General features: G+C 44.3%; 2 protein-coding genes across 2 annotated transcripts; both read left to right on the forward strand.

Annotated features, from left to right (window-relative positions):
* The first annotated feature begins 6498 nt into the window (after positions 1 to 6498).
* LOC139357015 (small cysteine and glycine repeat-containing protein 7-like) lies at positions 6499 to 7239 on the forward strand. Its single transcript, XM_071072483.1, has one exon. The coding sequence runs from the start codon at positions 6541 to 6543 to the stop codon at positions 6865 to 6867; it is 327 nt and encodes a 108-aa protein (XP_070928584.1). The 5' UTR covers positions 6499 to 6540; the 3' UTR covers positions 6868 to 7239.
* Positions 7240 to 18850: 11611 nt separating this feature from the next.
* On the forward strand, positions 18851 to 19216 carry LOC139357035 (small cysteine and glycine repeat-containing protein 8-like). Its single transcript, XM_071072492.1, has one exon. The coding sequence runs from the start codon at positions 18851 to 18853 to the stop codon at positions 19214 to 19216; it is 366 nt and encodes a 121-aa protein (XP_070928593.1).
* The last annotated feature ends 7905 nt before the right edge of the window (positions 19217 to 27121 follow it).

Here is a 27121-nt window from a genome sequence, read left to right on the forward strand (position 1 = left end):
CTTTTTTGATGGAGCTTCGCTGTTGTTGGCCCCGGGCTGGAGTGCAATGGCAGGATCTCGGCTCACTGCAACCTCCACCTTCCGGGTTCCAGCAATTCTCCTGCCTCAGCCTCCCGAGTAGCTGGGATTACAGGCGCCCGTCACCATGCCCGGCTAATTTTTGCATTTTTTTTAGAGATGGGCTTTCACCATGTTGTCCAGGCTGGTCTCAAACTCCTGACCTCAGGCGATCCACCTGCCTCAGCCTCCCGAAGTGCTGGGATTGCAGGCGTGAGCCACAGCACCTGGCCACCCGGCCTCTTTCTTTTCTTTTGTTTCTTTTTCTTTTTTTTTGACAGGGTCTCACTTTGTCTCCCAGGCTGGAGTGCAGTGGTGCAACCCGAGCTCACTGCAACCTCGATCTCCAGACTCAGTGATCCTCCTGCCTCAGCCTCCCAAGTAGCTGGGCTTGCAGGTGGGTGCCACCACATCACATTAATTTTTTTTTTTTTGGTAGAGACAGAGTCTCACTATCTTGCCCAGGCTGGTCTTGAACTCCTGGCCTCAAAGGATCCTCCTGCCTTGGCCTCCCAAAGTGTTGGGATTACAGGCGTGAGCCACTACGCTCAACCTACAAAGAGTTTATATATTAAAGTGAAATTTCTTATTAAACAGAAGATTTTTAAGAAAAGCATTACAAGGTTCTTATTGGTTAAAATGGAAAAAAATTTTATTTTTGTTCATCTCCTGGTAGAATTGAAAAACCCTCCCTAAAGATGAATACTGCATGGCTTCTAAGGGCTACCAGCAGAAGTGAAATGGATTAAAAGACCCCAAGGTGTCTTGGTTCTCTCTCCTGTGGCTCCGGGTTTTCTATTTTCATCTTCCTGGTTTGTGAAAAGTCCCGAGCTGAACCTTAGGTGTAGGAGTGCCCTGCTCATTGTGCAACCTTGCAAATAGCTGGGTTCTTCCAGAGAATGTTGTGAAATTTTCTTAAAGGCTGAAGGTGTCATGATTTTCTCCACACCTCTTGAAGAAGATGAGTTCAAATTGGATCTTGAGAAGTTTACTCTGATTCTCTAATATCTCATAGCCATAGTCTAAGTCAGAGAGAGAGATTGAATGCATTCATGCGTAGAAGCATAAATGACACGTTTGCAGATTACATGACATGACATTTGAGTTTGATCCCATATGATCGTGTGGGGAGAAAGGTGTGGATGGGGTCATAGATGACAAAAGATTGGCCATGTGTTGATTATTGTTAACTTGGGCGGTAGTTCTTAGAAATGGATTGTACTGTTTTCCACTTTTGTATATGTTTGTTGTTTTCCATAATACAAAATAGTTTTAAAATCATTTGTTCTGACTGGGCACAGTGGCTAATGCCTGTAATACAGCACTTTGGGAAGCTGAGGTGGGTGGATCGCTTGAGCCCAGGAGTTCAAGATCAGCCTGGGCAACATAGTGAGACTCTGTCTCTACAAAAATACAAAAATTACCCAGGCATGGTAGCCTGCATCTGTAGTCTCAGTAACTTGGGAGGCTGAAGTGGGAGGTTGGCTTGAGCCTAAAGAGGTGGAGGTTGCAATGAACTGAGATCACGCCATTGCACTCCAGCCTGGGTGACAGAGCCAGACCCTGTCTCAAATAAACCCACACACAAAAAAGAAAAAAAATCATTTGTTCATTAAGAATTTATTTATTGAGTAACTACTATGTGCCAGACACTGTCCTGGGTGCTTGCGATGCATTTGTGAACAAAGTTAAAAATCTCTTGCCTTGTAACTTACATTCTAGCTTGGAATGGGGTATGTAGAAGGAACGTGAATAGTAAACATGATGAGTTAGTGAATTTTATAGTGTATTAGAAAGTGATAAGTGTTGTGGATTCCATTGAGAAGAGGATGGACAAGGGGACTAAGCCTGAGGCTTGGGGCTCCAACTTGGGAAAGAACCTACAGGAAGGCTGAATGAGAACAGTAGGAGAGGGAGCCACAGTGTATTAGGGAGTTGCTCAACACTGTGTACCTCCCTATTATACTTCCTTATTACTCAAAAATGTGACTGCAATTATGTCCATGAAAATCTATACAAGGCCAGGCATGGTGACTCACACCTGTAATCTCTGCACTTCGGGAGGTCGAGGTAGGCAGATCACCTGAGATCAGGAATTCGAGACCAGCCTGGCGAACATGGTGAAACCCCACCTCTACTAAAAATTCAAAAATTAGCCAGCACGTGGCGGCTCACCGCTGTAGTCCCAGCTACATGGGAGGCTGAGGCAGAAGAATAACTTGAACCCGGGAGGCGGAGCTTGCAGTGAGCCGAGATCGCGCTACTGCACTCCAGCCTGGGTGACAGAGCAAGACATTGTCTCAAAAAAAAAAAGCTATTTGAATAGTTGATATAGGAGTGGAGAAAAGGAGGCCAGGCAAAGAAAATCTCACATTAGGATTACTGTAAGTATGCTAATTTAGCTGTTTCACTCTTAAATGTTAACTCTTTGAAGGCAAAGATTTGTTTATCTTTAGTTTTTTTTGTTATTGGTTTTTTTTTTTTTTTTTTTTTTTTTTTTTTGAGATGGAGTCTCACTCTGTTGCCCAGGCTGGAGTGCAATGGAGTGATCTTGGCTCATTGCAACCTCCGCCTCCTGGGTTCAAGGGATTCTCCTGCCTCAGCCTTCTGATTAGCTGGGATTACAGGCACCTGCCATTACACCCAGCTAATTTTTGTATTTTTAGTAGAGAGAAGGTTTCACCATGTTAGTCAGGCCAGTCTTGAACTCCTGACCTCAGGTGATCCGCCCCCGCTCGATCTCCCAAAGTGTTGGGATTACAGGTGTGAGCCACTGCACCTGGTCTTATCTTTAGATTTCTATCTCGGCTGGATACCTGGCCTAATAGAGTAGTTACGTATTTGCTGAGTGAATGAGTGAAAAACGCGTGGAGAGTTGGAGTGAAGCTGTGACCTGCCATGCTGGGACCATCCAGCGCTCCCAATCATAATTCAGTTGCAGATGTTGGAGCTCATAAACCGATACCGCAAAATACAGTGCCTTGGGATACTGGACTGCAGAAGCCTAAAGATCTCTTTGATCTCCCCGACAAGGTCTCTTCCGAAGAAGTTGAAGTCTTTTGTCTGCCTAAGATCTAGACCCACCAAGGGGAACTATTGTTTTTTCTTCCCTCCTTGTAAGAGTAAGAATGTAAACACACTTGAATTGACCCTCTCACAGTCAAAGAGAACTACTTACAAATTAATCTCAGTTCCTGATTCTTTATTGTCCTTCAGCGGAATTCCTCTTCTTCCTCCTCCCATAACCTGTTTAGCCAGGCTGGTATATTGAAGGGGGCCAGCTCTTCCATACCTGTTGGTATTTCTCGTCAGGTGGGATGAGAGACTGAGAAAAGAAATAAGACACAGAGACAAAGTATAGAGAAAGAACAGTGGGCCCAGGGGACCGGCGCTCAGCATACGGAGGACCCCTGCCAGCACTGGTCTCTGAGTTCCCTCAGTATTTATTGATCACTATCTTTACCATCTCCGCGAGGAGGATGTGGCAGGACTACAGGGTAATGGTGGGGAGTGGATCAGCAGGAAAACATGTGAGCAAAGGACTCTGTGTCATAAATAAGTTTAAGGAAAGGTGCTGTGCCTCGATGTGCACATAGGCCAGATTTATGTTTGACTTTACACAAACATCTCAGTGCAGTAAAGAGCAGTATTGCCGGGCGCGGTGGCTCAAGCCTGTAATCCCAGCACTTTGGGAGGCTGAGAGGGGTGGATCACGAGGTCAGGAGATCCAGACCATCCTGGCTAACACGGTGAAACCCCGTCTCTACTAAAAAATACAAAAAACTAGCCGGGCGAGGTGGCGGGCACCTGTAGTCCCAGCTGCTTGGGAGACTGAGGCAAGAGAATTGCTTGAACCCGGCAGACGGAGGTTGCAATGAGCCAAGATCGAGCCACTGCACTCCAGCCTGGGTGACAGAGTGAGACTCCATCTTAAAATAATAATAATAATAATAATAATAATAATAATAATAGAGCCAAAAGTACAGAGTTCCCTTATACCCCCTGTCCTCCCCAACACAGCCTCCTTCACTACTGACATCACATGCCAGGGTGGTATATTTGTTACAACTGGTGAACCTACAGTGAGACATCATAATCACCCAAAGTCCACAGCTTTCATCAAGGCTCACTCTTGCCTTCTTTCACCACCCCAGGTACTTAACCCCTTCAGAATCATATGTCCCGCTGGGCGTGGTGGCTTATGCCTGTAATCCCAGCACTTTGGGAGGCTGAGGCAGGCAGATCACCTGAGGTCAGGAGTTTGAGACCAGCCTGGCTAACATGGGGAAACCCTGTCTCTACTAAAAATATAAAAATTAACCGGGTGGTGGCTCATGCCTATAGTCCCAGCTATGCGGAAGGCTGAGGCATGAGAATGACTTGAATACGGGAGGCAGAGGTTCAACAGCCTGGGCATCAGAGTGAGACTTGGTCTCAAAGAAGAAAAAAAGAATCGTATGTCCTAGAAATTGTCTCCAAAAAATTAAAAGAAAAGAAGAACTTCATGTAAAGCCCTTTTGCAGCCTTCAAAAGCTATTCCTAAATTGGCCTCTTTTCCTGAGTGCTATGATGTGGGGTATTCTCCCTTATATTTCTGTAGAGCAGTGGATCTCAATGAGGGGCAATTTTGCCCCAGGAGACACTTAGCAACATCTGAAGACATTTTTGCTTCTTTTCGTTTCGTTTTGTTTTGTTTTATTTTGTTTTGTTGTTTTGAGACAGAGTCTCGCTCTGTCACCCAGGCTGGAGTGCAGTGGTACAATCTCAGCTCACTGCAAGCTCTGCATCCTGGGTTGATGCCATTCTCCTGCCTCAGCCTCCCAAGTAGCTGGGATACAGGCGCCTGCCACAGTGCCTGGCTATTTTTTTGTATTTTTAGTAGAGACGGGGTTTCACCGTGTTAGCCAGGATGATCTCGATCTCCTGACCTCGTGATCCTCCCACCTTGGCCTCCCAAAGTGCTGGGATTACTGGGATTACAGACGTGAGTCACTGCGCCTGGCCTGACATTTTTGCTTGTTATAACTGGCAGAGACGTTGTCATAACTAGTGGCTTGAGGCCAGAGATGCTGCTCAACATTCTACATTGTGCAGGACAGACCTCACACAAGGAATTGTCTGGCTGAAAATGTCGGTAGTGCCAAAGTTGACAAATCTTGTCATATTTAGTGTTTTCCCTTTCTAAAGCATTTTCGCCTCCATTATTTTGAAACAATATTATTGCCTGAGATTTACCTTAAAAAATTATTATTCAATTAGTTAACAAAGATGCATCATGCCCATGTCAGGTAAAATATTCTGGGCTGGGGCCAGGCATGGTGATTACACCTGTAATCCCAGCACTTTTGGGAGGCTGAGGCAGGAGGATCACATGAGTCCAGGAATTTGAGATGAACCTGGGCAATATAGCGACACCCTTATCTCTACAAAAAATAAAAAATTAGCCAGGTGTGGTGGTGTGCACCTCTAGTCTTAGCTACTTGGGAGGCTGAGGTGGGAGGATCACTTGAGCCCAAGAGGTTGAGGCTGCAGTGAGCCATGATCATGCCACTGCACTCCAATCTGTGTGACAGAGTGAGGCACTGTGTCAAAAAACAAAAACAAAACAAAAACAAAAAAAGAAACCTGTGCTGTGCTGGAAGTTTCTGTAGCAGAACATTTTGAGCCATGATTTGGCCTGTGAGTTAGAGCAGGAAGTAAGGCTTGGGGGGTCAGGGCACCACCATGCCCGGCTAACTTTTTGTGTTTTTTCTAGTGGAGATGGGGTTTCACCATGTTGGCCAGGCTGGTCTCGAACTCCCAACCTCAGGTGATCCACTCGCCTTGGTCTCCCAAAGTGCTGGGATTACAGGCATGAGCCACCACACCTGGCCAACACAATGTTAAATATATTGAAAAATGAAACATAGAGCCAGGCTTTGTAACTGTGTGGTGGGGACCAAATCTTACATTCTCGGGTGGACAATCTCCAGTGAGAGTATCCGGCTGCTTCTGCAGTTGGCAGTGACATTTGTGCTGGAGATACCTGTCATTTCTCCAGACTTTGGTAAGATAATTTCTGGGCACTGTACAGGAATAGCCTCCTGATAATGTTTATTCGTTGTTCGAATGTTGGACCATCCAGTCAAGCATTGCTGTTGTACTATACGGGCTTTCTGAGTGTGCCCAAGGCTGTTGATAATACCCGCTTTCCCATGACTCTCAGGAGGTCTTACTGGAATTTTTAGGACATTCGACTCAGAAAATAAACAAAACAAGTAATCTCATAAATCTAGCTCCCATTCCAAAGGGCAGTAAATAATATATTATGAGATTCTCCCATGACAATTGACCCAAACCATAATAAGGAAGTGGTCATGTGTCTTCCCTCTCCTCTCCCCAGAGTTGGTACATAAGGGCCTCCCCCAGCAGAAGGAGGCATCAGACCTGCTCACCTCTCAAGTCCTCCTTCCTCACTTCTCCTGAGTCCTCTCTACTGACACCATGGGTTGCTGTGGTTGTGGAAGTTGTGGTGGCTGTGGTGGCTGCGGTGGTGGCTGTGGTGGTGGCTGTGGTGGCTGCGGTGGTGGCTGTGGTGGCTGTGGTGGTGGCTGTGGCAGCTGCACCACCTGCAGGTGCTACCGGGTGGGCTGCTGCTCCAGCTGCTGCCCCTGCTGCCGCGGCTGCTGTGGGGGCTGCTGTAGCACGCCCGTGATCTGCTGCTGCCGCCGCACCTGCAGCTCGTGTGGCTGTGGCTGTGGGAAGGGCTGTTGCCAGCAGAAGGGCTGTTGCCAGCAGAAGTGCTGCTGCCAGAAGCAATGCTGCTGCTAGGCAGGTCCCAGGCCTCCGGGAAGATGCTGCAGGTAACTAACTGTCCTGTTGGTAAAATGTTCTCTCCCTCCTGCCAGTCTTCTCTGATATGAAAGTCACAAGAAGTTTTATCCACATTCCCTGGTCTCTGAGATCCTGCCTGCACATGAAAACCACCAACACAAACCTTCTCTATCAAGCACCAATCAAAGTATGAGTCCAACAAAACAGAGGGATATTTTTCATGCTATGTTTTCTTGAAATTTTACTATTGAAATGTTTGCTTCTATTCCTTTTTCCTTCATTCTGTAGTTTCTGTATTCTGCATGTCTGCTCCTGCTTTCTGTTTCTGTAAACCTGAGACAATATTTTCCCAATAAACCACATAAAACTGGCATTAAAGGCTCATGGACATCTCCTTCTTTCTTTTGTTATTCTAATGTGTTTAAAGGAAAGATGCAATTAAATCTAGAAAACTAATACTCCCTATGTTTGTTTGTGATGGATTTAGAGTAATCACTAATAGACCGGGCGCGGTGGCTCACGCCTGTATTCAAAGCACTTTGGGAGGCCGAGGCGAGCGGAGTTCAGGAGTTCGAGGTCAGGAGTTCGAGACCAGCCTGGCCAATATGTTGAAACTCCGTCTCTACTAAAAATACAAAAAGTAGCTGGGTGTGGTGGCGGGTGCCTGTAGTCCCAGCTACTTGAGAGACTGAGGCAGGGGAATCACTTGAACCCGGGAGGAGGAGATTGCAGTGAGCCAAGATGTCACCACTGCACTCCAGCCTGTGCGACAGAGCAAGACTCCATCTAAAAAAAAAAAAAAAAAAAAGAATGGTCACTAATAAACTGGGTGCAGTGGCTCACACCTGTAATCCCAGCACTTTGGGAGGCTGAGGTTAAGGCCAGGACTTCGAGACCAGCCTGGTCAACATGGTGAAACCCCGTCTCTACTAAAAATACAAAAAATTAGCTGAGTGTGGTGGTGGGCACCTGTGGTCCCAGCTGCTTGGGAGACCGAGGCAGGAGAATCACTTTGAACCTGGGAGGCAGTGGTTGCAGTGAGCTGAGATCATGCTACTGTACTCCAGCCTGGGCAACAGAGTGAGACTCTGTCTAAAAAAAATAAAAAATAAAAAAGAAAAAAAGAAAAGAAATCATGAACAATCTGTTCCTAACATGTTTTCACACAGGGGTAAAGTTTGTTGGCTTCTATTATCCTCTTATCTGAATTAGAAAACATTCAGAAAACTGTATCAACAAGATTTTATTTCATCACTTTTTCTCTACCCTTAGATTCAACTTTTCTAACAGATTTTAACCTCAGCATCTATAGCCAGATGAAATTCAACACCTAAAGCTATTTAGGTCTTGGTTATTTTGGTTTCAGTTCTATTAACAGACTAAAATTTAATTACAGCTCAATGAAATTTAAAAAAATTATCATCAGTACTAGTTAATTGTCTTTCTGGCAGATTATGGTCACAAAATACTAATGTGGTCATATTTGAATAAATTATTCATAAAAGTTGTGACCTACTAAAACACTATATCCACTTTAAATATATATATATATACATATATACACACACACACTATATATGTGTGTGTGTGTATATATGTATATATATATTTTTTTGAGATGGAGTCTCACTCTGTTGCCCAGGCTGGAGTGCAGTGGCACGATCTCGGCTGACTGCCACCTCTGCCTCCTGGGTTCAAGCAATTCTCTGCCTCAGCCTCCCGAGTCGCTGGGATTACCAGCGCCTACTACCACACCTGGCTAATTTTTGTATGTTTAGTAGAGATGGGGTTTCACCATGTTGGCCAGGCTGGTCTCGAACTCCCAACCTCAGGTGAGTTGGCCTTGGGGTCCCAAAGTGTTGGGATTACAGGTGTGAACTACTGCACTCAACCCCACTTTAATTATATTCTATCACAAGTAAGTAAGAATATTGTAAGAACAAAAAAATACAGAGTTCACAAGGGGCGGCTTTCAGACCACATCTGTGAGTCCCCTGAAAGTGAAGCCACATATGGTGTATGTTGAAAAACCCATCTACAGAATGTAGTGCCCTTTTTTAAATGAGATATCCATTATAATTTTGATCCTAACTCTGTTCCCTGTTGAAAGCAAGAGATGGGGAAAGGGGCAGAAGACTTCTCCGTGGGGTTGGTAGCCACCCTGGGCCTGAGAAAGGTGATTTACTGCTTCTTGCTTCTGGACCACGAGGTCTCTTCTCTTTCTCTTCCATTCTTGGAAGCACTCACAGAAAGTAGATACTTGAGAAATGCTACAGTGAAAAGAACTGTAGAAGATGCTAGTCCAGGGGCAAGTTCAAAGTCTACAGTAAATAGTAACACCACGGATGCTTCCAAAAAGAGGCTGTTACGAGGGTTTCACAAGGCTCCAGGAAAAATGGGCACTTCTTGCCTGACTCAAGTGTGTTTCCATATGGACCTAAAAGATGAAGAGCTACAGTGCTGACTCGGCGGTTATTTCTTGTTCTTGCCTGTCAGCTTCAGCATCAATATGTGGATCAAAAGAACCAGGTAATAATATAAAGTAGATGAATTTGCTTCAGCATATATCTGGCAATCACAAACTTTGCATCAGACACTGTGGTGGGCAAAATAAGACACGCGAAAATGAGAAAGGGCTGGGACCACATCTGCACTAATGGGGGGGATTGGATCCGAGTGATACAGTCTTTAGTGTGAGGATAACAGCAAAACCAAAAATATGCATCAGTAGCATAATATTTTTATAGATACATGATATTCACTCATTTTACAAATATTTATTGAGTATCTATGATGCACTAGGCACTTTTCTAGGAATCAAGAATGCTTTAATGAACAAAATGGATACAAATGTCTGCCCTCATGGGCCAGTCACAGCGGCTCATGCCTGTAATCTCAGCATTTTGGGAGACTGAGGAGGGCCGATTGCTTGAGCTCAGGAGTTCAAGACCAGCCTGGGTAACATGGTGAAACCCATCTCTACAGTACTACTACTACTACTACTAATAATAATAATAAGTAATCAGGCATGGTGGTACATGCCTGTGGTCCCAGCTACTGGGGAGGTTGAGGTGGGGATCGCTTGAGCCTGGGAGGTTGAGGCTTCTGTGAGCCAAGATTGCACCACTGCACTCCAACCTGGACCACAGGGGCGAGATCTTGTCTCAAAAAAAAAAAAAAGAGTATTAAAAAAAATCTGTCCTCATGGAACTAGTAACCTAGTCACGGGAGGTAGACAACACACATCATAAATAAGTATATTATATGGCATGTTAGAGATGGAGAGACAGAACATACAAATGAACAGTGGCCAGATCATACATAGAAATAGATCTCTCACCTGTAAACTGCAGCAAACATCCCAGGAAACCAACCTATTATCTATCCTAACCAGTCCATGCATCCAGCCTACTCGCTACAATCAGACTTGTAGGAAGTCAGACCACTATCTCTTAAAAACAGTCCAGCAAGCCAAACGAGGGCAATCAGCCCCAAATGGCCAGGACTTAATTAATAACTGGCAGTTTCCCTAATTCTTATCCCCTTTTTCCAATTTAGGACCAATTAGAGAGAGTCGAATATGCACTCCTAACGAATCACATAAGATGCCCCACTTCTAGTTAGTCTGTCTACAATGTTCTATACCAAAAGCCTCTCATCTGGGCATACCTGAAACCTTCCCTTCTTCCGGTATGAAGCTTTCCCACTCCTCTGCCTGCTTTCGAGTGTCCACAAAAACACAAGTGATGCTGTGGCAAACCATCACTTTGCTATGGCAAGCATAATTAAATAGCTTTTACCTGGACTCATTTGGTGGGTTGTCATTTATTTCCACAGACTCAGAAATTTCATCCTAAGTGTGTGTAAATTCTATAGATACATATAAGAATGCTCACAGTAGCACTGTCAAAAATAGCAAAAACCTGGAAACAACGGGACTTCCTATCATCTGGAGAGTAAATGAACAGAAATGGAATGCAAGTAGATGTAGTAAAACCATGTCCAAAGAAATGCAAAGGAATAACAAACACAAGCTTTAGCTCATTGCAGCCATTTTTCTCTTTGATGCTTAAATTGTTGTCTCGATATGAACCCATTACCCTTTGGTAGCTTCCTTGTTTTCTGTCGTGACAAGATATTCCAGGCTTGTCCCATACATTTTATGCCCCAAATCTGGAATCTCTTTTTCTTTTTTTTTTAATTTTGAAACAGAGTCTCGCTGTGTCACCCAAACTGGAGTATAGAGGCACAATCTTGGCTCATTGCAACCTCTGCCCCCTGGATTCAAGCAATTCTCATGCCTCAGCCTCTCAAGTAGCTGGGGACTTCAGGCACAGGCTACCACATCTGGTTAATTTTTTATATTTTTAGTTAGAGACGGGGTTTCACCGTGTTGCTCAGGCTGGCCTCAAGCTCCTAACCTCAAGTGATCTGCCCACCTTGGTTTCCTAAAGTGCTGGGATTACAGGTGTGAGCCACTATGCCTGGCCTGGAATCATTAATTTTTCTTTTCTTTTCTTTCTTTCTTTTTTTTTTTTTTTTTTTTTTTGAGATGGAGTCTCACTCTGTTACCCAGGCTGTATGTAGTGAAGTGGTATGATCTTGGCCCACTGCAACCTCTGCCCCACCAGGGTTCAAGCAATTCTCCTGCCTCAGCCTCCCAAGTAGCTGGGACTACAAGTGCCCACCACCATGCTTGGCTAATTTCTGTATTTTTAGTAGAGTGGGGTTTCACCATGTGGTTCAGGCTGGTCTTGAACTCCTGACCCCAAGTGATCTGCTCGCCTCGGCCTCCCAAAATGCTGGGACATGAGCCACCATGCCCAACCTGGAATCATTCATTTTTCAAGGAGCTGTTATTTATATTTCTTTTTAAAATGCCTGATTTTTCCTTTGCATATTTCCCCTTGTGAATTTATAAAAGTTCCTTACATATAAAGGTATTAATCTTTTGTCCTATATGCATATATATTTTCCCCAGTTTTAGAAATTTTGAAGCTTTGTTTTTCTCAGAAATTTAAACATTTTATAAGTCACATCTCTCAATTTTTTTTCCGTATTGTTGGGAAAAAGCTGAGTATTGGGGAAAAAAACCGAGGCAGGGCTTGCAAGTGTGACATAATGTCCTCTGGAATGTATCTGGACTGGCTGGCTCCTTGCTTCTAGGCTCCTAGATCCATTGTATTCCCATTATCTCAAGTAGCAGAACATGTTCCTCATAAATGCTAAACTGTCACAGCTGTAGATCATGCACCTGCCCTTTTGATCCCCACATTCTCACCACCTGTTTTTTTGCTGGATTACCAATAAATAGCGTGGGCTCCCAGAGCTCGGGGCCTTCGGCAGCCTCCACAATCACGATGGCCCCCTGGTCCCACTTTACTTCTCAAACTGTCTTTTCCTCAATCCTTTGACTCCAACGGACTTCGTCGCCCGCACGACCTGGTGTTGGGTCTGATGACATCAGCATGTATGGTTTTTGGTATTGCTGCCATATTAAGCAAGGTATTCCACAGTCCAGGAATATAGTACCATTCTCCCATATTTTTTATACTACCCCTGTTGCCTTACTTTTTTATATTTCAATACTTGATCCTTGGAATTTATGGGGATTTGGCATGATGCAAGGGTTTTACTTAAAAAATCATTTTATGTCATACTATAGTTGTGTAAGATGTCCTTGACGGAAGCTGGACTAAGAGTACGTGGGCCCTCTCTATGCTATGTTTGCAACCAAAAGTCTATTATAATTTTAAAATAAGTAAAAAAAAAAAAAAAAAACCCACTGAGTATAGTGGCTCACAGCTGTAATGTCAGCACTTTGGGAGGCTGAGGCATGAGGATCACTTGAGGCCAAGAGTTCAAGACCAGCCTGGGCAGCACAGTGAGACCCTGTCTCTACAACAAAACAAAACAAAACAAAATTAAAAATTAGCTGAGTGTGGTGTTTCATGCCTGATGTCCTACCTACTTGGGAGGATTAGGCAGGAAGATTGCTTGAACCCAGGAGTTCGAGGGTACAGTGAGCTATGATGGTGCCACTGTCACTCTAGCCTAGGCGACAGAGTGACAACCTGTCTCAATAGAAAAAGAAAAAAGAAGGAAAAAAACCCGTTTTGTCATTTTGTTGTTGTGGTGGTCGTGGTGGTTGGTATCCAAGTTTATTTTTCCAGATGGTTAGCTAAATGTTTAATTGCTTAGGGAGCTTAGTACTGAATATGAGGTAATTTACAGAAGTTATATATGTAATTGGCGATTATGTGGTCATTAAGAAACAGTTTCTGAAAACCAAATATTTAATAATGAGGGTAATTGTATATGATTAAATGCTAAGTTTAAAACCGGGATACAAAATTATAGATTCACAATGCTTTTAATTTTGCCATATAAATTCAAGGAAATAGCCAGGCGCGGTGGTTCACGCCTGTAATCCTAGCACTTTGGGAGGCCAAGGTGGGCAGATCACCTGAGGTCAGGAATTCAAGATCAGCCTGGCCAACATGGTGAAACCCTCTCTCTACTAAAAATACAAAAATTAGCCGGTCATTGTGGCACGTGCCTGTAATCCCAGCCACTCGGGAGGCTGAGCCAAGACTGCGCCATTGAACTCTAGCCTGTGCGACAGAGCAAGACTCTGTTTCAAAAAACTAAATAAATAAACAAATAAATAAATAATTAAAAAATCAAGGAAATAGTCTATATTAATTAAAAGAAAAAAAGAGGCCGAGTGCTGTGGCTCATGCCTGTATAACCAGTGGTCTGGGAGGCTGAGGTGGTCAGATCGCCTGAGGTCAGGAGTTCGAGACCAGCCCAGCCAACATGGTGAAATCCCCTCTGTACTGAAAATATAAAAATTAGCTGGGCTGGTGGCGCATGCCTGTAATCCCAGCTACTTGGGAGACTGAGGCAGGAGAATCACTTGAACCTGGGAGGCAGAGGTTGCAGTGAGCTGAGATAGCACCATTGCCCTCCAGCCTGAGTGACGAGAGCAAAACGCCATCTCAAAGAAAAAAAAATTAATTAAAAAAAAAAAAGAAAAAACAGTAGATTAGTAACAGCAAAATCTGGTGGACACCATGTTAATTGGGTGATAAAATTTAATATCACTAGAAATGGGATCAATTAACGTCACACACTTGTTGTGACGCACTGAGGAAAACACATCGACTGTGTAATATTTCTGCAAAAATGTTTAACCAGAACCTGACCATGAGGAAACAACCAGCCAAATCTCGATTGAGGGTTATTTTGCAAAACAACTCTCCAGGACAAAAATAAAATGCTGGAAAACCATTCTAGATTAAAGTTCAATAAACATACATATTTGATTGGATCTAACATGAAAAATTATTAAAAATGCAATTCTGAATTATAGGACATTCTTGGGATAATTAGGGAAATTTAGTGTGATAATAGTATTGTAGTTCTACAGGAAAATCTCCCTTTTGGGAGACACTTACTAAAATTTGTAGGGGTAAAATGCCACTTCTGCAGCTTGCTTTCATTCAAATGGGAGAGAGAAGGCTAGGTGCAGTGGCCCACTCCTGTAATCTCAATCCTTTGGGAGGCTGAAGTGGATGAATTGAGGCCAGGAGTTCGAGACCGGTGTGGGCAACATAGCCAGACCTCATCTCTACAAAAATATAAAATTAAACTAAATTAAAGAGAGATAACTAAAATGAAATGTATGGCAAAATGTTAACTACTGGTTAACTTAAGTAAATGGTATACAGGATTTTACTGTAATATTGTTGCACATTTTATGTGGGTTTAAGATTCTCCAAAATAAAAATATTGGGAAAAAACAAAACATAGAAAAATGATGGGGCAATGTGAAGTGGCTCATGTCTGTAATCCCAGCGTTTTGGGAGGCCAAGACAGGAGGATTGCTTGAGCTCAGGAGTTGAAGACCAGCCTGGACAACATAGCAAGACCCCATCTCCATTTTTAAAAGGCATAGGAAAATAATGGAAGAAAATACAACAAAATGGTAAAAGAGGTTATTACAGGCACTACTACTTTTCTCCTTTATGTTTTTCTGTATTTTAAAATTGTTTATAGTGAACTTATATCTATTATTCTAAATTCGGAAAAAAAACTTAGAGGAGAGAAAAACCACTCGATTTTCCCCATTTTTCTTTTTCAATGTTCTATGTCAATTTCCATAACCTGACATGACAACACGTGGACTCGGGAAAGAGGCAGAGGCAACTGCTGATGTCTAGATGTGGCACCTTCTGAGGTGTTTGGGAAAGTGCTGTTACTATCCACAGTGTGCATTTTGGAACAACCCTCAGCTCTGTTGTGAACGTGTTTTGAGGTAGGTGTCCCGTCTAGGTTGTGTTTCCCTGGGAATCTAAGCAATGGTTGTAGGTGTGGTCTAATTCCCTGAGCAAAGATGTTCTGGGCATGACCTATAAGAATTCTGAAGACATGCTGGGTGAGGTAGCTCACACTTGTCATCCCAGCACTTTGGGAGGACGAGGTGGGTGGATAACTGAGATCAGGAGTTTGAGACCAGCCTGGCCAACATAGTGAAACCGTGTCTCTGCTAAAAAAAACACAAAAATTAACCAGGTGTGGTACTGCGTGTCTGTGGTCCCAGCTACTCAGGAGATTGAGGCAAAAGAATCACTTGAATCTGGGAGGTGGAGGTTACAGCGAGCAGAAATCACGCCACTGCACTCCAGCCTGGGCAACAGAGTGAGACTCTGTCTGAAAATAATAATAATTAATGATAATAAAAATAAATGCTGAATACTTGCAGAGAATAAGATTAGGGTGAATTACTTACTGAAACCTATGGCTCGAGCAAACTTGAGCCCAAGAATCCCCTGATATTTCCCCCAAATTACTTCACTTTCAACCTACAGGCACCCTGAGACATTGAGGTTTTTGGCCAATTGAAAAATCAGACATCTGCATTCCACAGAGAGAGGAGGGCAGCCATTGTGTGCTGTCACTGCTGCTGTTTTTGCCTGACATCCCCCAGCCCAGCCCCAAAGCTACTGTGTGTGTGTTGGAGGACACAGAGGTCCAGGAAAGTAGAAGAATTAGGAGCACTGCTCTGCCTGGTTGGGGGTTACTGAGGTCATTAATACTTCTTAGCTGTGATGTCAAAAGCACACTACAGGCTGGGCGCGGTGGCTCATGCCTACACTCCCAACATTTTGGAAGGCTGAGGCGGGTGGATCACCTGATGTCGGGAGTTCGAGACCAGCCTGGTCAACATGGTGAAACCCTGTCTCTGTTAAAAATACAACAATTAGCCAGGTGTGGTGGTGCACGCCTGTAATCCCAGCTACTTGGGAGGTTGAGGCATGAGAATTGCTTGAACCCAGGAGGCAGAGGTTGTAGTAAGCCAAGATTGTGCCACTGCACTTCAGCGTGGGCGGCAGAGCGAAATTCTGTCTGAAAAAAAAAGACAGAAGAGCACAAAAACAAGGTCCCCAAACAGAGTCCGGAGTCAGCCGTCTGTAGCTGAACCTAGTGACATGGACCTATAGTCCCAGCTATTGGCAGGCTGAGGATGGAGAAGCACTTGAACCCAAGAAGCTTGAGGTTGCAGTGAACTGTGATTGCACCACTGCACTCTAGTCTGGCTGACTGAGCAAGACCCTGTGTCAAAACGTTAAGAAACAAAATAAAACAAAAAGAACAGCCATCTCATACAGCAGGGCAGACAGGTCTGGAAGGAGCAGGAACCAATTGAGGGAGTCTGGTCCTTGTTGTCTCTAACGTGGGCATCACAGACATTACATGAATGTCTCAAGTGGGGCGCTGGGCAGCCAAAACGGAGAGCAGGAGGAATCCTCGCAGCCCCGCACCTGTGAGAGGTGTATCAGGGGAGGGTGTCTTAAGCCTTTCTTCTGCTTTCAAAAAGTCAGCTTATGAAAGAGGTGCCAGTCGTAAAACCACGGACAGTGACATCCCGGGGGACAGGCAGCCGCTGCAGAGCCTGGTCATTGTTGATCAGAACCTGCAGTGTAAGTTCCAAGAGGGACTGCAGGGTCCCCACAGCACGAGCCTCTTCTGTGAGTTGTCTGGAGAACAGAGATTAGCCGGGCAGACCTTAAACTCTGGACATAGTCAGGCAAGAACCTTACCCTACTGACTTACTCACGCCCACGGGCTAGCTGGGGCAGGAAATGGAGGCCTGACAGGTAGAGTCAGGTGGACTGAAGGGGATCATTCCAAATACACATTCCATTAGTGTGTGGGCAGGCCTAAGCCTGGAGCCTCTCCATGGGTCTTAAATGTGAGAGAGGCACGAGAGCAGGCCAGCCACCAAATGTAAACTTCGTTGCTTTTCCCAATTATTTAACAGATAAACAGCAAACAGAAACCTCACCCTTGGCAGATGACTTAGGAGTAGGCCCTACATAATTGTATTTTTAGGATTTCACATAGCACAATATTTGTTTTTGGAATGTTTAATGATCAAGCAATTCTTCTGGTGAATGAAAAATTCCAAGGAGCTAGAAAAGAGAATATTTGTGTTTTAAGGTGAGATATAATGTGCAAGATAATACATTCAGAAATGCCTACTCTGTTTCTTTCTATTTTTCTGAGATGGAGTCTCACTCTGTCACCCAGGCTGGAGTACAATGGCACAATCTTGGCTCACTGCAACCTCTGCCTCCTGGGTTCAAGTGATTCTCCTGCCTCAGCTTCCCGAGTAGCTGGTCTAATTTTTTTTTTTTTTTTTTTTTTTTTTTTTTTTTTTAAAAACAGTCTCCCTCTGTCTCCCAGGCTGGAGTGCAGTGGCACGATCTTGGCTCACTGCAGTCTCCGCCTTCTGGGTTCAAGGGATTCTCCCGCCTCAACCTCCTGAGTAGCTGGGACTGCAGGCATGTGCCACCACATCCAGCCAATTTTTGTATTTTTTGGTAGAGATAGGGTTTCACCATGTTGGCCAGGTTTGTTTCAAACTCCTGACCTCAGGTGATCTGCCCACCTTGGCCTCTCAGAGTGCTGGGATTACAGGCTTGAACCACCGTGCCTGGCCTTTTTTCTTTTGATTCTGATTTTCACTAATTCTTTCAAGAAGGTTTTGTTGTTGTTGTTGTTGTTTTGTTTCTTTTTTTTGTTTGTTTTTTTTTTTGAGACAGAGTTTCCCTCTTGTTGCCCAGGCTGGAGTGCAATGGAGCGATCTCAGCTCACCGCAACCTCCGCCTCCGAGGTTCAAACGATTCTCCTGCCTCATCCTCCCAAGTAGCTAGGATTACAGGCATGTGCCACCATGCCTGGCTAATTTTGTACTTTTAGTGGAGACGGGGTTTCTCCATGTTGGTCAGGCTGGTCTCGAACTCCCGACCTCAGGTGATCTGCCCTCCTCGGCCTCCCAAAGTGCTGGGATTACAGGAGTGAGCCACCGCGCCCAGCCGAGAAGTTTTTGTTTTTTTGTTTTTTTTTTCTAATAGATCCTAAGACTGTGTGATGAATTCCAATAGAGAGAAAAACAATGTTTTGTCTAACCTGTGACAACTGAGAAGTATCAACAGAAACACAAGAGTTTTACCTGGCTTTGGATTCAGTCTCTCATGGTTATAAAGAAATGAAGACTATCCTTAAATGTTCTAGGCATTTATTTAATTCAAAAGATACCTATTGAATACTTACAATGTGTTGGGCACTATTTTAAGCCTTGGGGCAAAAACTATACACATATTTAAGTTCTTACAAACACAAACGTCTTAGAGGTGTGTTCTCAAGAGATGAGTAAAAGTTAAATTTAGCATTATTAGCTTGTTAAGACGTTCACGAGGTAGGGCATAAGACAACTCATGAGATCTTTTACGAGATCTCATAAACAACAACAAGAGATGGGATAAACAACAACAAGAAATGGGCCACATATTGGGCTTGGCTTGCTGGAGTTACTATATAAGGGCTTCCCCGGACAGAAGGAGGCATCAGAACTCTTCATCTCTCCTGAGTCCTCCATCCTCACTTCTCCTGAGTCCTCTCTACTGACACCATGGGTTGCTGTGGTTGTGGAAGTTGTGGTGGCTGCGGTGGTGGCTGTGGTGGCTATGGTGGTGGCTGCGGTGGTGGCTGCGGTGGTGGCTGTGGTGGTGGCTGCGGTGGTGGCTGCGGTGGTGGCTGCGGTGGCTGTGGTGGTGGCTGTGGCAGCTGCACCACCTGCAGGTGCTACCGGGTGGGCTGCTGCTCCAGCTGCTGCCCCTGCTGCCGCGGCTGCTGTGGGGGCTGCTGTAGTACGCCCGTGATCTGTTGCTGCCGCCGCACCTGCAGCTCGTGTGGCTGTGGCTGTGGGAAGGGCTGTTGCCAGCAGAAGGGGTGCTGTCAGCGGAAGTGCTGCTGCCAGAAGCAATGCTGCTGCTAGGTGGGAACCCAGCCTCTGGGCAGGGGCTGCAGGCGCTCATGCTGCTGGTAAGACTGCGGGTCTGCAGGTGCCACAGGGAGGCAGCTTGCTCCCCTTGCTGTGGCTTTCCTCCATCCCATCCTGTGTGCTCCCTGCTGTCTCCCCGTCACCTGGACTTCATGGCACTTTTCTGCTTGGTTCTCATCTCTGTAGTTTAAGGAATTCTTTCTATTGTTAAGATAGTCACATGGACATCTGGTACAATGTCATTCAAGCACGAAGATACAGGACATTTTGAGTTTTGAGCTCAGCAAAGCGGGATCATGATTTTGACCGTGTTTTCTTCTTTGAACTCGTTTCTCTCTAGGCATTAGGTCTTCTCCTGTGTTCCACATATGCTCTGTCTTTTCTGTGGCCATAGAGTCTTTTCTAGGTGTTCTAAAATTTTCTCTTTTTTTTGTTTTTAAATTTTGCTACTTCATGGTCTTTATTTTACTGCTATAATTTTGATTACATCACCAAAAAATCTTTTTTCCCTTTTGTAGTAACCCATCTCTATTTTTTTACTTGAAAAAAATTGATAGATAATAGATGTAGATATTTGGGGGGAGGTACATGTGATATTTTAATATATTTGTATAATGTGTAATAATCAAATCAGGGTAATTGGGATATTAATCACCTTAAATCTTTTTCTTTTATCCTGGGAACATTCAAATTATTCTCTACTAGCTGTTTTGAAATGGGTAATAGATTATTGTTTGCTATAGTCCCTCTACTGATTTATTGAACACTAGGTGTTGTTTCTTCTAACTGTATTTTTGTATTCATTAATCAACGATTCTTCATGAAAAATTTCATAATAAAATGTAAAAGTGAACTCTGAACAGTTTCCCTTAGTTTTATTCTTATAGATATTTTCCATTAAACTTCCATTAATTATGATTTCCCACGGGTTGGAGGCCATCAAGGATACACACATCATTATACCCTTGCGTGGTTTACATTCCATTTATACACAAATAACCACAAACATGAGGTAGAAAAATAATGAACGTGTTAAAAGTTCTATGTTGATGTGCACATCATGGGCAGGAACAACTCCACATTGCTGGATGGGGAATGGGTGTCATTCAAAGGAACTCGGATCACTTCAAGAAGGAAGGGACATTCGGGAGTGTGTTTTGAAGAATTAGTAAGGTTTTGACAGGTGGAGGTGGTTGGGGCAGATGTTTTGAGAAGGGCAAAAATGCGAGAATGGAAAAGTTCAAGACATACATGGGACAAATCATGAATCTGACCTACAGTAGGCTAATATAAATAGTTACAAGTCAACAATGACAGGAAGGCTGTCCTATGATTTGGAAGGCTGAGGGGTTAAGAATAACAGCAAGAACAAAAGCAACAGTAACTGGCATTCACGTTGCCCTTAAAAGCCAGGTATTCTGGCCAGGCGTGGTGACTCATGCCTGTAATCTCAGCACTTTGGTTTGTGTTTTGTTTTGTGTTTTAGACAGAGTCTCAATCTCTTACTCAGGCTGGAGTGCAGTGGCGTGATCTTGGCTCACTGCAACCTCTGCCTCCTGGGTTCAAGTGATTCTCATGCCTCAGCCTCCCGAGTAGCTGGGATCACAGGCCTGCGCCACCACACCTGACTAATTTTTGTATTTTTAGTAAAGACAGGGTTTCGCTGTGTTGGCCAGAGTGGTCTTGAACTCTTGGCCTCCAGTGACCTGCCCGCCTCAGTCTCCCAAAGTGCTGGAAGGATCACTTGAGCCCAGGAGTTCAAGACCAGTCTGGGCAACATAGTGGGGCCCAGTCTCTACAAAAAATACAGAAATAAACTGGGCGTGATGCCATGTGGCTTTAGTCCCAGCTATTTGAAAGGCTGAGGTGGGAGGATCACTTGAGCCTGGGAGGTGGAGACTGCAGTAGCCATGATAGTGCCACTGTACTCCAGCCTGGGTGATAGAGTGAAAAGGGGACAGGCATTCTTCTAAGCACATACATGTATCATGTTGCACAGAGAGGGAAATGGCACAGAGAAGTTATTAAGAAACTTGCTCAAAGTACATAACTGCTGCTGGGGGTGCTGCACACACAGCAATGCTATGGGCTAGGGAAGGCTTTTGTGAGGGGACACTTACCTGGACAGCAATGCGCAGAATTAATCGGTTCACGGGGAGAACGGAGCAGTGTCAGCAATCCTGAGCAAAGCAACGAGGGCCCAAGACAACAGAAGAGTGGGAATGGCAAGAGTATAAGAGTATTTGTGGGGAGTTAAGGCATAACACAAAACCCAACAAATGAGGGGAACTTCTGCGATGACAAAACAGGCAAGATGACAATGGTGATTTAACAATGCACTGGGACTTCTATTCTTTTATTAGAGATTCGAGAAATTGTACAAGGCATCCCAGTTTGTTATTTTTATTTTATTTTATCTTATTTTTTCAACAAGTTCTTGCTGTGTTGCCCAGGCTGGAGTGCAGTGGCACCATCATGGCCGACTAAAGCTTCAACCTCCTGGGCTCAAGCGATCCTCCCACCTCGGCCTCCTGAGTAGTTGAGATCACAGGTGCATGCTACCACACTTTTTACATTTTGTGATAGAATTGAGGTCTTGCTGTGTTGCCCAGGCTGGTCTCAAACAGTTGGGCTCAAGTGATCTTCCTAAAATGCTTGGATTACAGGTGTGTGCCGCTGTGCCTGGCCCCCATTTTAAAATTCTTATCAAATATGATCAATTAGGTCAGGAATTGGCCATTTCCTTTAAAGTTGTTCTTTTCGCTCTGTTAAGATGTAGCAGGAAAGGGAGCTGATAATCTAAAAATGCTGTCTAATACATGTGCATGACAACTCCCTTACATATCACTGATCCCGATCTTGGCGTGTTCATTCTATCGCAGATGCAGTGTGAAATAGTTATTTGGAGAAAATGCAGGTCTGCTTGACTGGCTACATTGGGCTGATCTGAAAAGATCTAGGCTTGAAAAAAATTGCCTTTTTTTTTTTGTTTTTTGAGATGGAGTCCTGTGCTGTCACCTGGGCTGAAGTGCAATGGCGCGATCTCTGCTCACTGCAACCTCTGCCTCCTGGGCTCAAGCAGTTCTCCTGTCTCAGCCTCCTGAGTAGCTGGGATTACAGGCATGCGCCACCACGCCTGGCTAATTTTTATATTTTTAGTAGAGACGGGAGTTTCACCATGTTGGCCAGGCTGGTCTCGAACTCCTGACCTCAAATGATCTGCCTGCCTCGGCCTCCCAAAGTGCTGGGATTACAGGCACGAGCCACTGTGCCTGCCTGCTTTTTTATTTTATTTATTTATTTATTTTTAATTTATTTTTTGAGACAAAGTCTTCCTCTTTTGCTCAGGCTGGAATGCAGTGACGGGATCTCAGCTCACTGCAACCTCCACCTCCCAGGTTTAGGTGATTCTCTCATCTCAGCCTCCCAAGTAGCTGAGACTAGTCATATGCTACCATACCTGACTAATTTTTGTATTTTTAGTAGAAATGAGGTTTCAACATATTGGCCAGGCTGGTCTCGAGCTCCTGACCTCAAGTGATCCACCCATCTTGGCCTCCCAAAGTGCTGGGATTACAGGCATGAGCCACCACACCCAGCCAAAAATTGCTTTTTTAGTCTACTTAAATGAATCCTTTCTTTCTTCCTTCCTTCCTTCCTTCCTTCCTTCCTTCCTTCCTTCCTTCCTTCCTTCCTTCCTTCCTTCCTTCCTTCCTTCCTTCCCTCCCTCCCTCCCTCCTCCCTCCCTCCCTCCCTCCCCCCTGCCTCCCTCCTTCCTTCCTTTCTTCCTAAGCTTTTCTCCTTTTTTTTTCCTTCTTTCTTTCCTTTCAAGACAGGGTCTCACTGTCACCCAGGCTGGAGTGCAACCTTGACCTCCTAGGCTCAAGCAATCCTTCTACTTTAGCCTCCCAAGTAGCTGGAACTACAGGCATGCACCACCACACCCGCCTAATTAAAAAATTTTTTTTTGTGGAGACAGGGTCCTGCTCTGTTGTCCAGGCTGGTCTCAACATCATGGCCTCAAACAATTTTCCTACCTTATCCTCCCAAAGTGCTGTAATTACAGGTGTGAGCCACCTCCTACTTATTGAATGTTGATCTTTTGCATTCATTTTAAGAATGTTCGGATGCAGGTTGTAGACTAATAACACACATATAGGGATCACAGGGCTTGGCACATGTATAGTTTGCCACTAAATATTGTTAGAATGAGCAAATGTTATATATATTATATACATTATATCTACATATAGGTCAGGTGTGGTGCCTTACGCTTGTAATCCCAGCACTTCGGGAGGCTGAGGCAGGAGGATCACTTGAGGTCAGGAGTTTGAGACCAGCCAGGCCAACATGGTGAAACCCCATCTCTACTAAAAATACAAAAGGTAGCTCAGCATGGTGGTATGTGCCTGTAATCCCAGCTACTTGGGAGGCTGAGGCAGGAGAATCGCTTGAACACCCGGAGGCAGAGGTTGCAGTGAGCCGAGATTATGCCACTGCACTCCAGCCTGGGAACAGAGCAAGACTCTGTCTCAATAAAATAAAATAAAATAAAACCATATATATGATATATATATAATATAGATTATATATGTGTTTGTATATGTTACTTGTATTCATTATAGTATACTTATGTTATATATGAAATTCATATATATGTTATACATATGTTACTTATATATAACAGATATACCTCAGATTGTACATGTTACACACAATTTTTTACACATCCACATGTTATATGTATATACATATGTGTGTATGTATAACACATATATGTTCTCAGAGTCTAAACTTTGTGACTTAACACGTGATTTTGTAAAATCTAGTAATTTTCGGAACATACGTTCTCGAATACATTGTTTCCATTGTTAAGGCTTGCCTCCACCTCACTGTGTCTGTTCCTTTCTGATCTTTGGGTCAACTGTGATTGCAGGGACTTCACCCTTGTGTTTACTTTATGCTCCGCGGCTTCTACCAGAGGTTCTCACAGGTCAGAGTATTACCATCCAAAAGTCCTTTAGGCACTTCAATCCAGACAAAGCAAAGGCATCAAGATCTGCTGTATGTACTTATATGAAGAATGTCCATTGGCTCACACCTATAGTCCCAGCACTTTGGGAGGTCTAAGTGGGTGGATCACTTGAGGTCAGGAGTTCGAGACCAGTGTGGGCAACATGGTGCAGCCCTGTCCCTACTAAAATTACAAAAATAACTGGGTGTGGTGGTGGGCGCCTGTAATCCCACCTACACAGGAGGATGAGGCAAGAGAATTGCTTGAACCCAGGAAGCAGAGGTTGTAGTCAGCCGAGCCAAGTTCGCGCCACTGCACTCCAGCCTGGGCAACAGAGCAAGACTCTGTCTCAAATATAAAAAAAAATCCTTGAATTTTGTGTTTGTGCTGGCTGGCTAGTGAGCTGTTTGTGAAAAGGGTGAGTATATGCTGTAAGAAGGTGCACATGGAGAAATGACGGTTGGTTTTGTCACCAGTAGAGGGTCATGACTGCAAGTTGTCCAGGTTCTTGTCATTTTGAACAAAGAACTGGACAAACTGCCCAGCAAAGAAAGAAAATAAAAAAATAAAAAAAAAAGAATGAAGCAACAAAAGAATGAAAGCAGGGATTGATTGAAAATGAAAGTACACTCCATAGTGTGGGTTCTGGTCCAGCAGTGGCTCAAGGGCCCAGATACAGAATCTTCTTGGGTTCAAATACCACCTAGAAGTTTCCCACTGGCCACTTCATACTCACCTCATGTAAATGAAGTGGTAGCCCACAACCAGTCTGATTGGCCTTTGTAAAATTACAACTGAGTAAATTATGGCAGTGAAAGCCAACTCCATCTTGCTTCTAACCTTTAAGCCGTCCTTGTTCATTTCTGGGCATAGGCAGAACTAACTTTGGGAAGGATTTCAGTTCATGGTTTGACTCTGAAATAAAATTGATAATAACTCTTTCCCTAAAAGACCCCTTTCTTGCCTGGGGACCAGTCTGCCTTTGCAAGACTAACAAATTAGCTACAAGATTAGAAATTACAGATAAGGGGTCATGCAACCTCTGGCTCCAAGAGTCCGAACCTCCCCAAATTGTTCTTGGGGATAATACCACTATTGTAAACCTAAGATCGGTGCTTGTGATATTTTGCAGACCCTGCACTCGATGGATTAGCTGATACCGTCCAGACCAGTAACCTGGCTAAACCAGTTCTGCCTTCCCACCCAGGAACAGAGAACAGCAAGAAAAAGTCACTTCGGGTCAGGCGCGGTGGCTCACATCTGTAATCCCAGCACTTTGGGAGGCCAAGATGGGTGGATCACTTGAGGTCAGGAGTTTGAGACCAGCCTGACTAACATGGCAAAACCCTGTCTCTAATGAAAATACAATATTAGGCAGGTGTGGTGTTGCGAGCTTGTAATTCCAGCTACTTGGGAGGTTGAGGCAGGAGAATTGCTTGAACCTGGGAGGCGGAGATTGCAGTGAGCTGAGATTGCACCATTGCACTCCCGCCTGGGCAACAAGAGGGAAATTCCACCTCAAAAAAACAAAACAAAACAAAATAAAACAAAAAAAAAAAAGGAAAAACTCACTTCGACCCCCTATGATTCCATCTCCAACCTGACCAATCAGAACTCCCCACTTCCCAAGCCCCTACCTGCCAAATTATCTTTAAAAGCTCTGATCTCTGAATGCTTGAATGCTCTGGGAGAATGATTTGGGTAGTAATAAAACTCTGGTCTCCCGCACAGCCGGCTCTGCATAAATTACTTTCTCCACTGCAATTCCCCTGTCTTGATAAATTGGCTCTGTCTAGGCAGCAGGCAAGGTAAACCCATTGGGTGGTTATACCAGCAGGGTTGGTCTTTTTTGTATCTTCTCTTCTTGGCTTGCAGATGACCCTCCTGCCATGTCCACATATAGCGTTTTCTCTGTGTCCACTCATCTCTGGTGCCTCTTTCTTTCTTTCTTTCTTTCTTTCTTTCTTTCTTTCTTTCTTTCTTTCTTTCTTTCTTTCTTTCTCTCTCTCTCTCTCTCTCTCTTCCCTTCCTTCCTTCCTTCCTTCCTTCCTTCCTTCCTTCCTTCCTTCCTTCCTTCCTTCCTTCCTTCCTTCCCTCCTTCCTTCCTTCCTTCCCTCCTTCCTTCCTTTCTTCCTTCTTTTTTTTTTTTTTTTTGACAGAGTCTTGCCCTGTCACTCAGGCTGGAGTGCAGTGGCGTGATCTCGCCTCAATGCAACCTCCACCTCCCAAGTTCAAATGATTCTTCTGCCTCAGCCTCCTAAGTAACTGGGATTACAGGGGCCCACCACCATGCCCAGCTAATTTTTGTATTTTTAGTAGAGATGGAGTTTCACCATGTTGACCAGGCTGGTCTTGAACTCCTGACCTCCTGATCTGCCTGCCTCGGCCTCCCAAAGTGCTGGGACTACAGGCGTGAGCCACCGCGCCCAGCTTGCCTTTTTCTTCTCATGGGAACGCTGGCCATATTGAATTAGGGTCCCAACTTAAGGGCCTCATTGAATTGAATTACCTCCTAAGAGGCCCCATCTCCAAATACAGTCACATCAGGGGTTAGGGCTTCAATATATGAATTTTGGTCGGAGGCAGGGGTCACACTTCAGTCCATAGCACATATCATTATTGTAAATCCACAAAGGTAGAGTAGTTTGAACAAAACACGTAGAATTAGGGGAGCCCCAGACTAATTAATCTCTAAGAATAGAAGTGGGGAAAGTTGACATATGATGTGTAAATCCCGTACCTACTCCTACATGGGCATGATACCTGTGAGCAAGAATATTTGTTGTATTGTTTATAGAAGAAAAGAGTTTGAAACTACCTAATGGCCCAACAAAGGAAGACTTAGTTAAGCTTGGTACATGTGTAAAAAGAAATAAAATACAGTA

Source organism: Macaca nemestrina, chromosome 11, assembly GCF_043159975.1.
Source record: "Macaca nemestrina isolate mMacNem1 chromosome 11, mMacNem.hap1, whole genome shotgun sequence".
NCBI lineage: Eukaryota > Metazoa > Chordata > Mammalia > Primates > Cercopithecidae > Macaca > Macaca nemestrina.

What these genes read in the sequence shown, in the direction of transcription:
- LOC139357015 (XM_071072483.1), top strand. Translation starts at nt 6,541, where the DNA reads ATGGGTTGCTGTGGTTGTGGAAGTTGTGGTGGCTGTGGTGGCTGCGGT.
- LOC139357035 (XM_071072492.1), top strand. Translation starts at nt 18,851, where the DNA reads ATGGGTTGCTGTGGTTGTGGAAGTTGTGGTGGCTGCGGTGGTGGCTGT.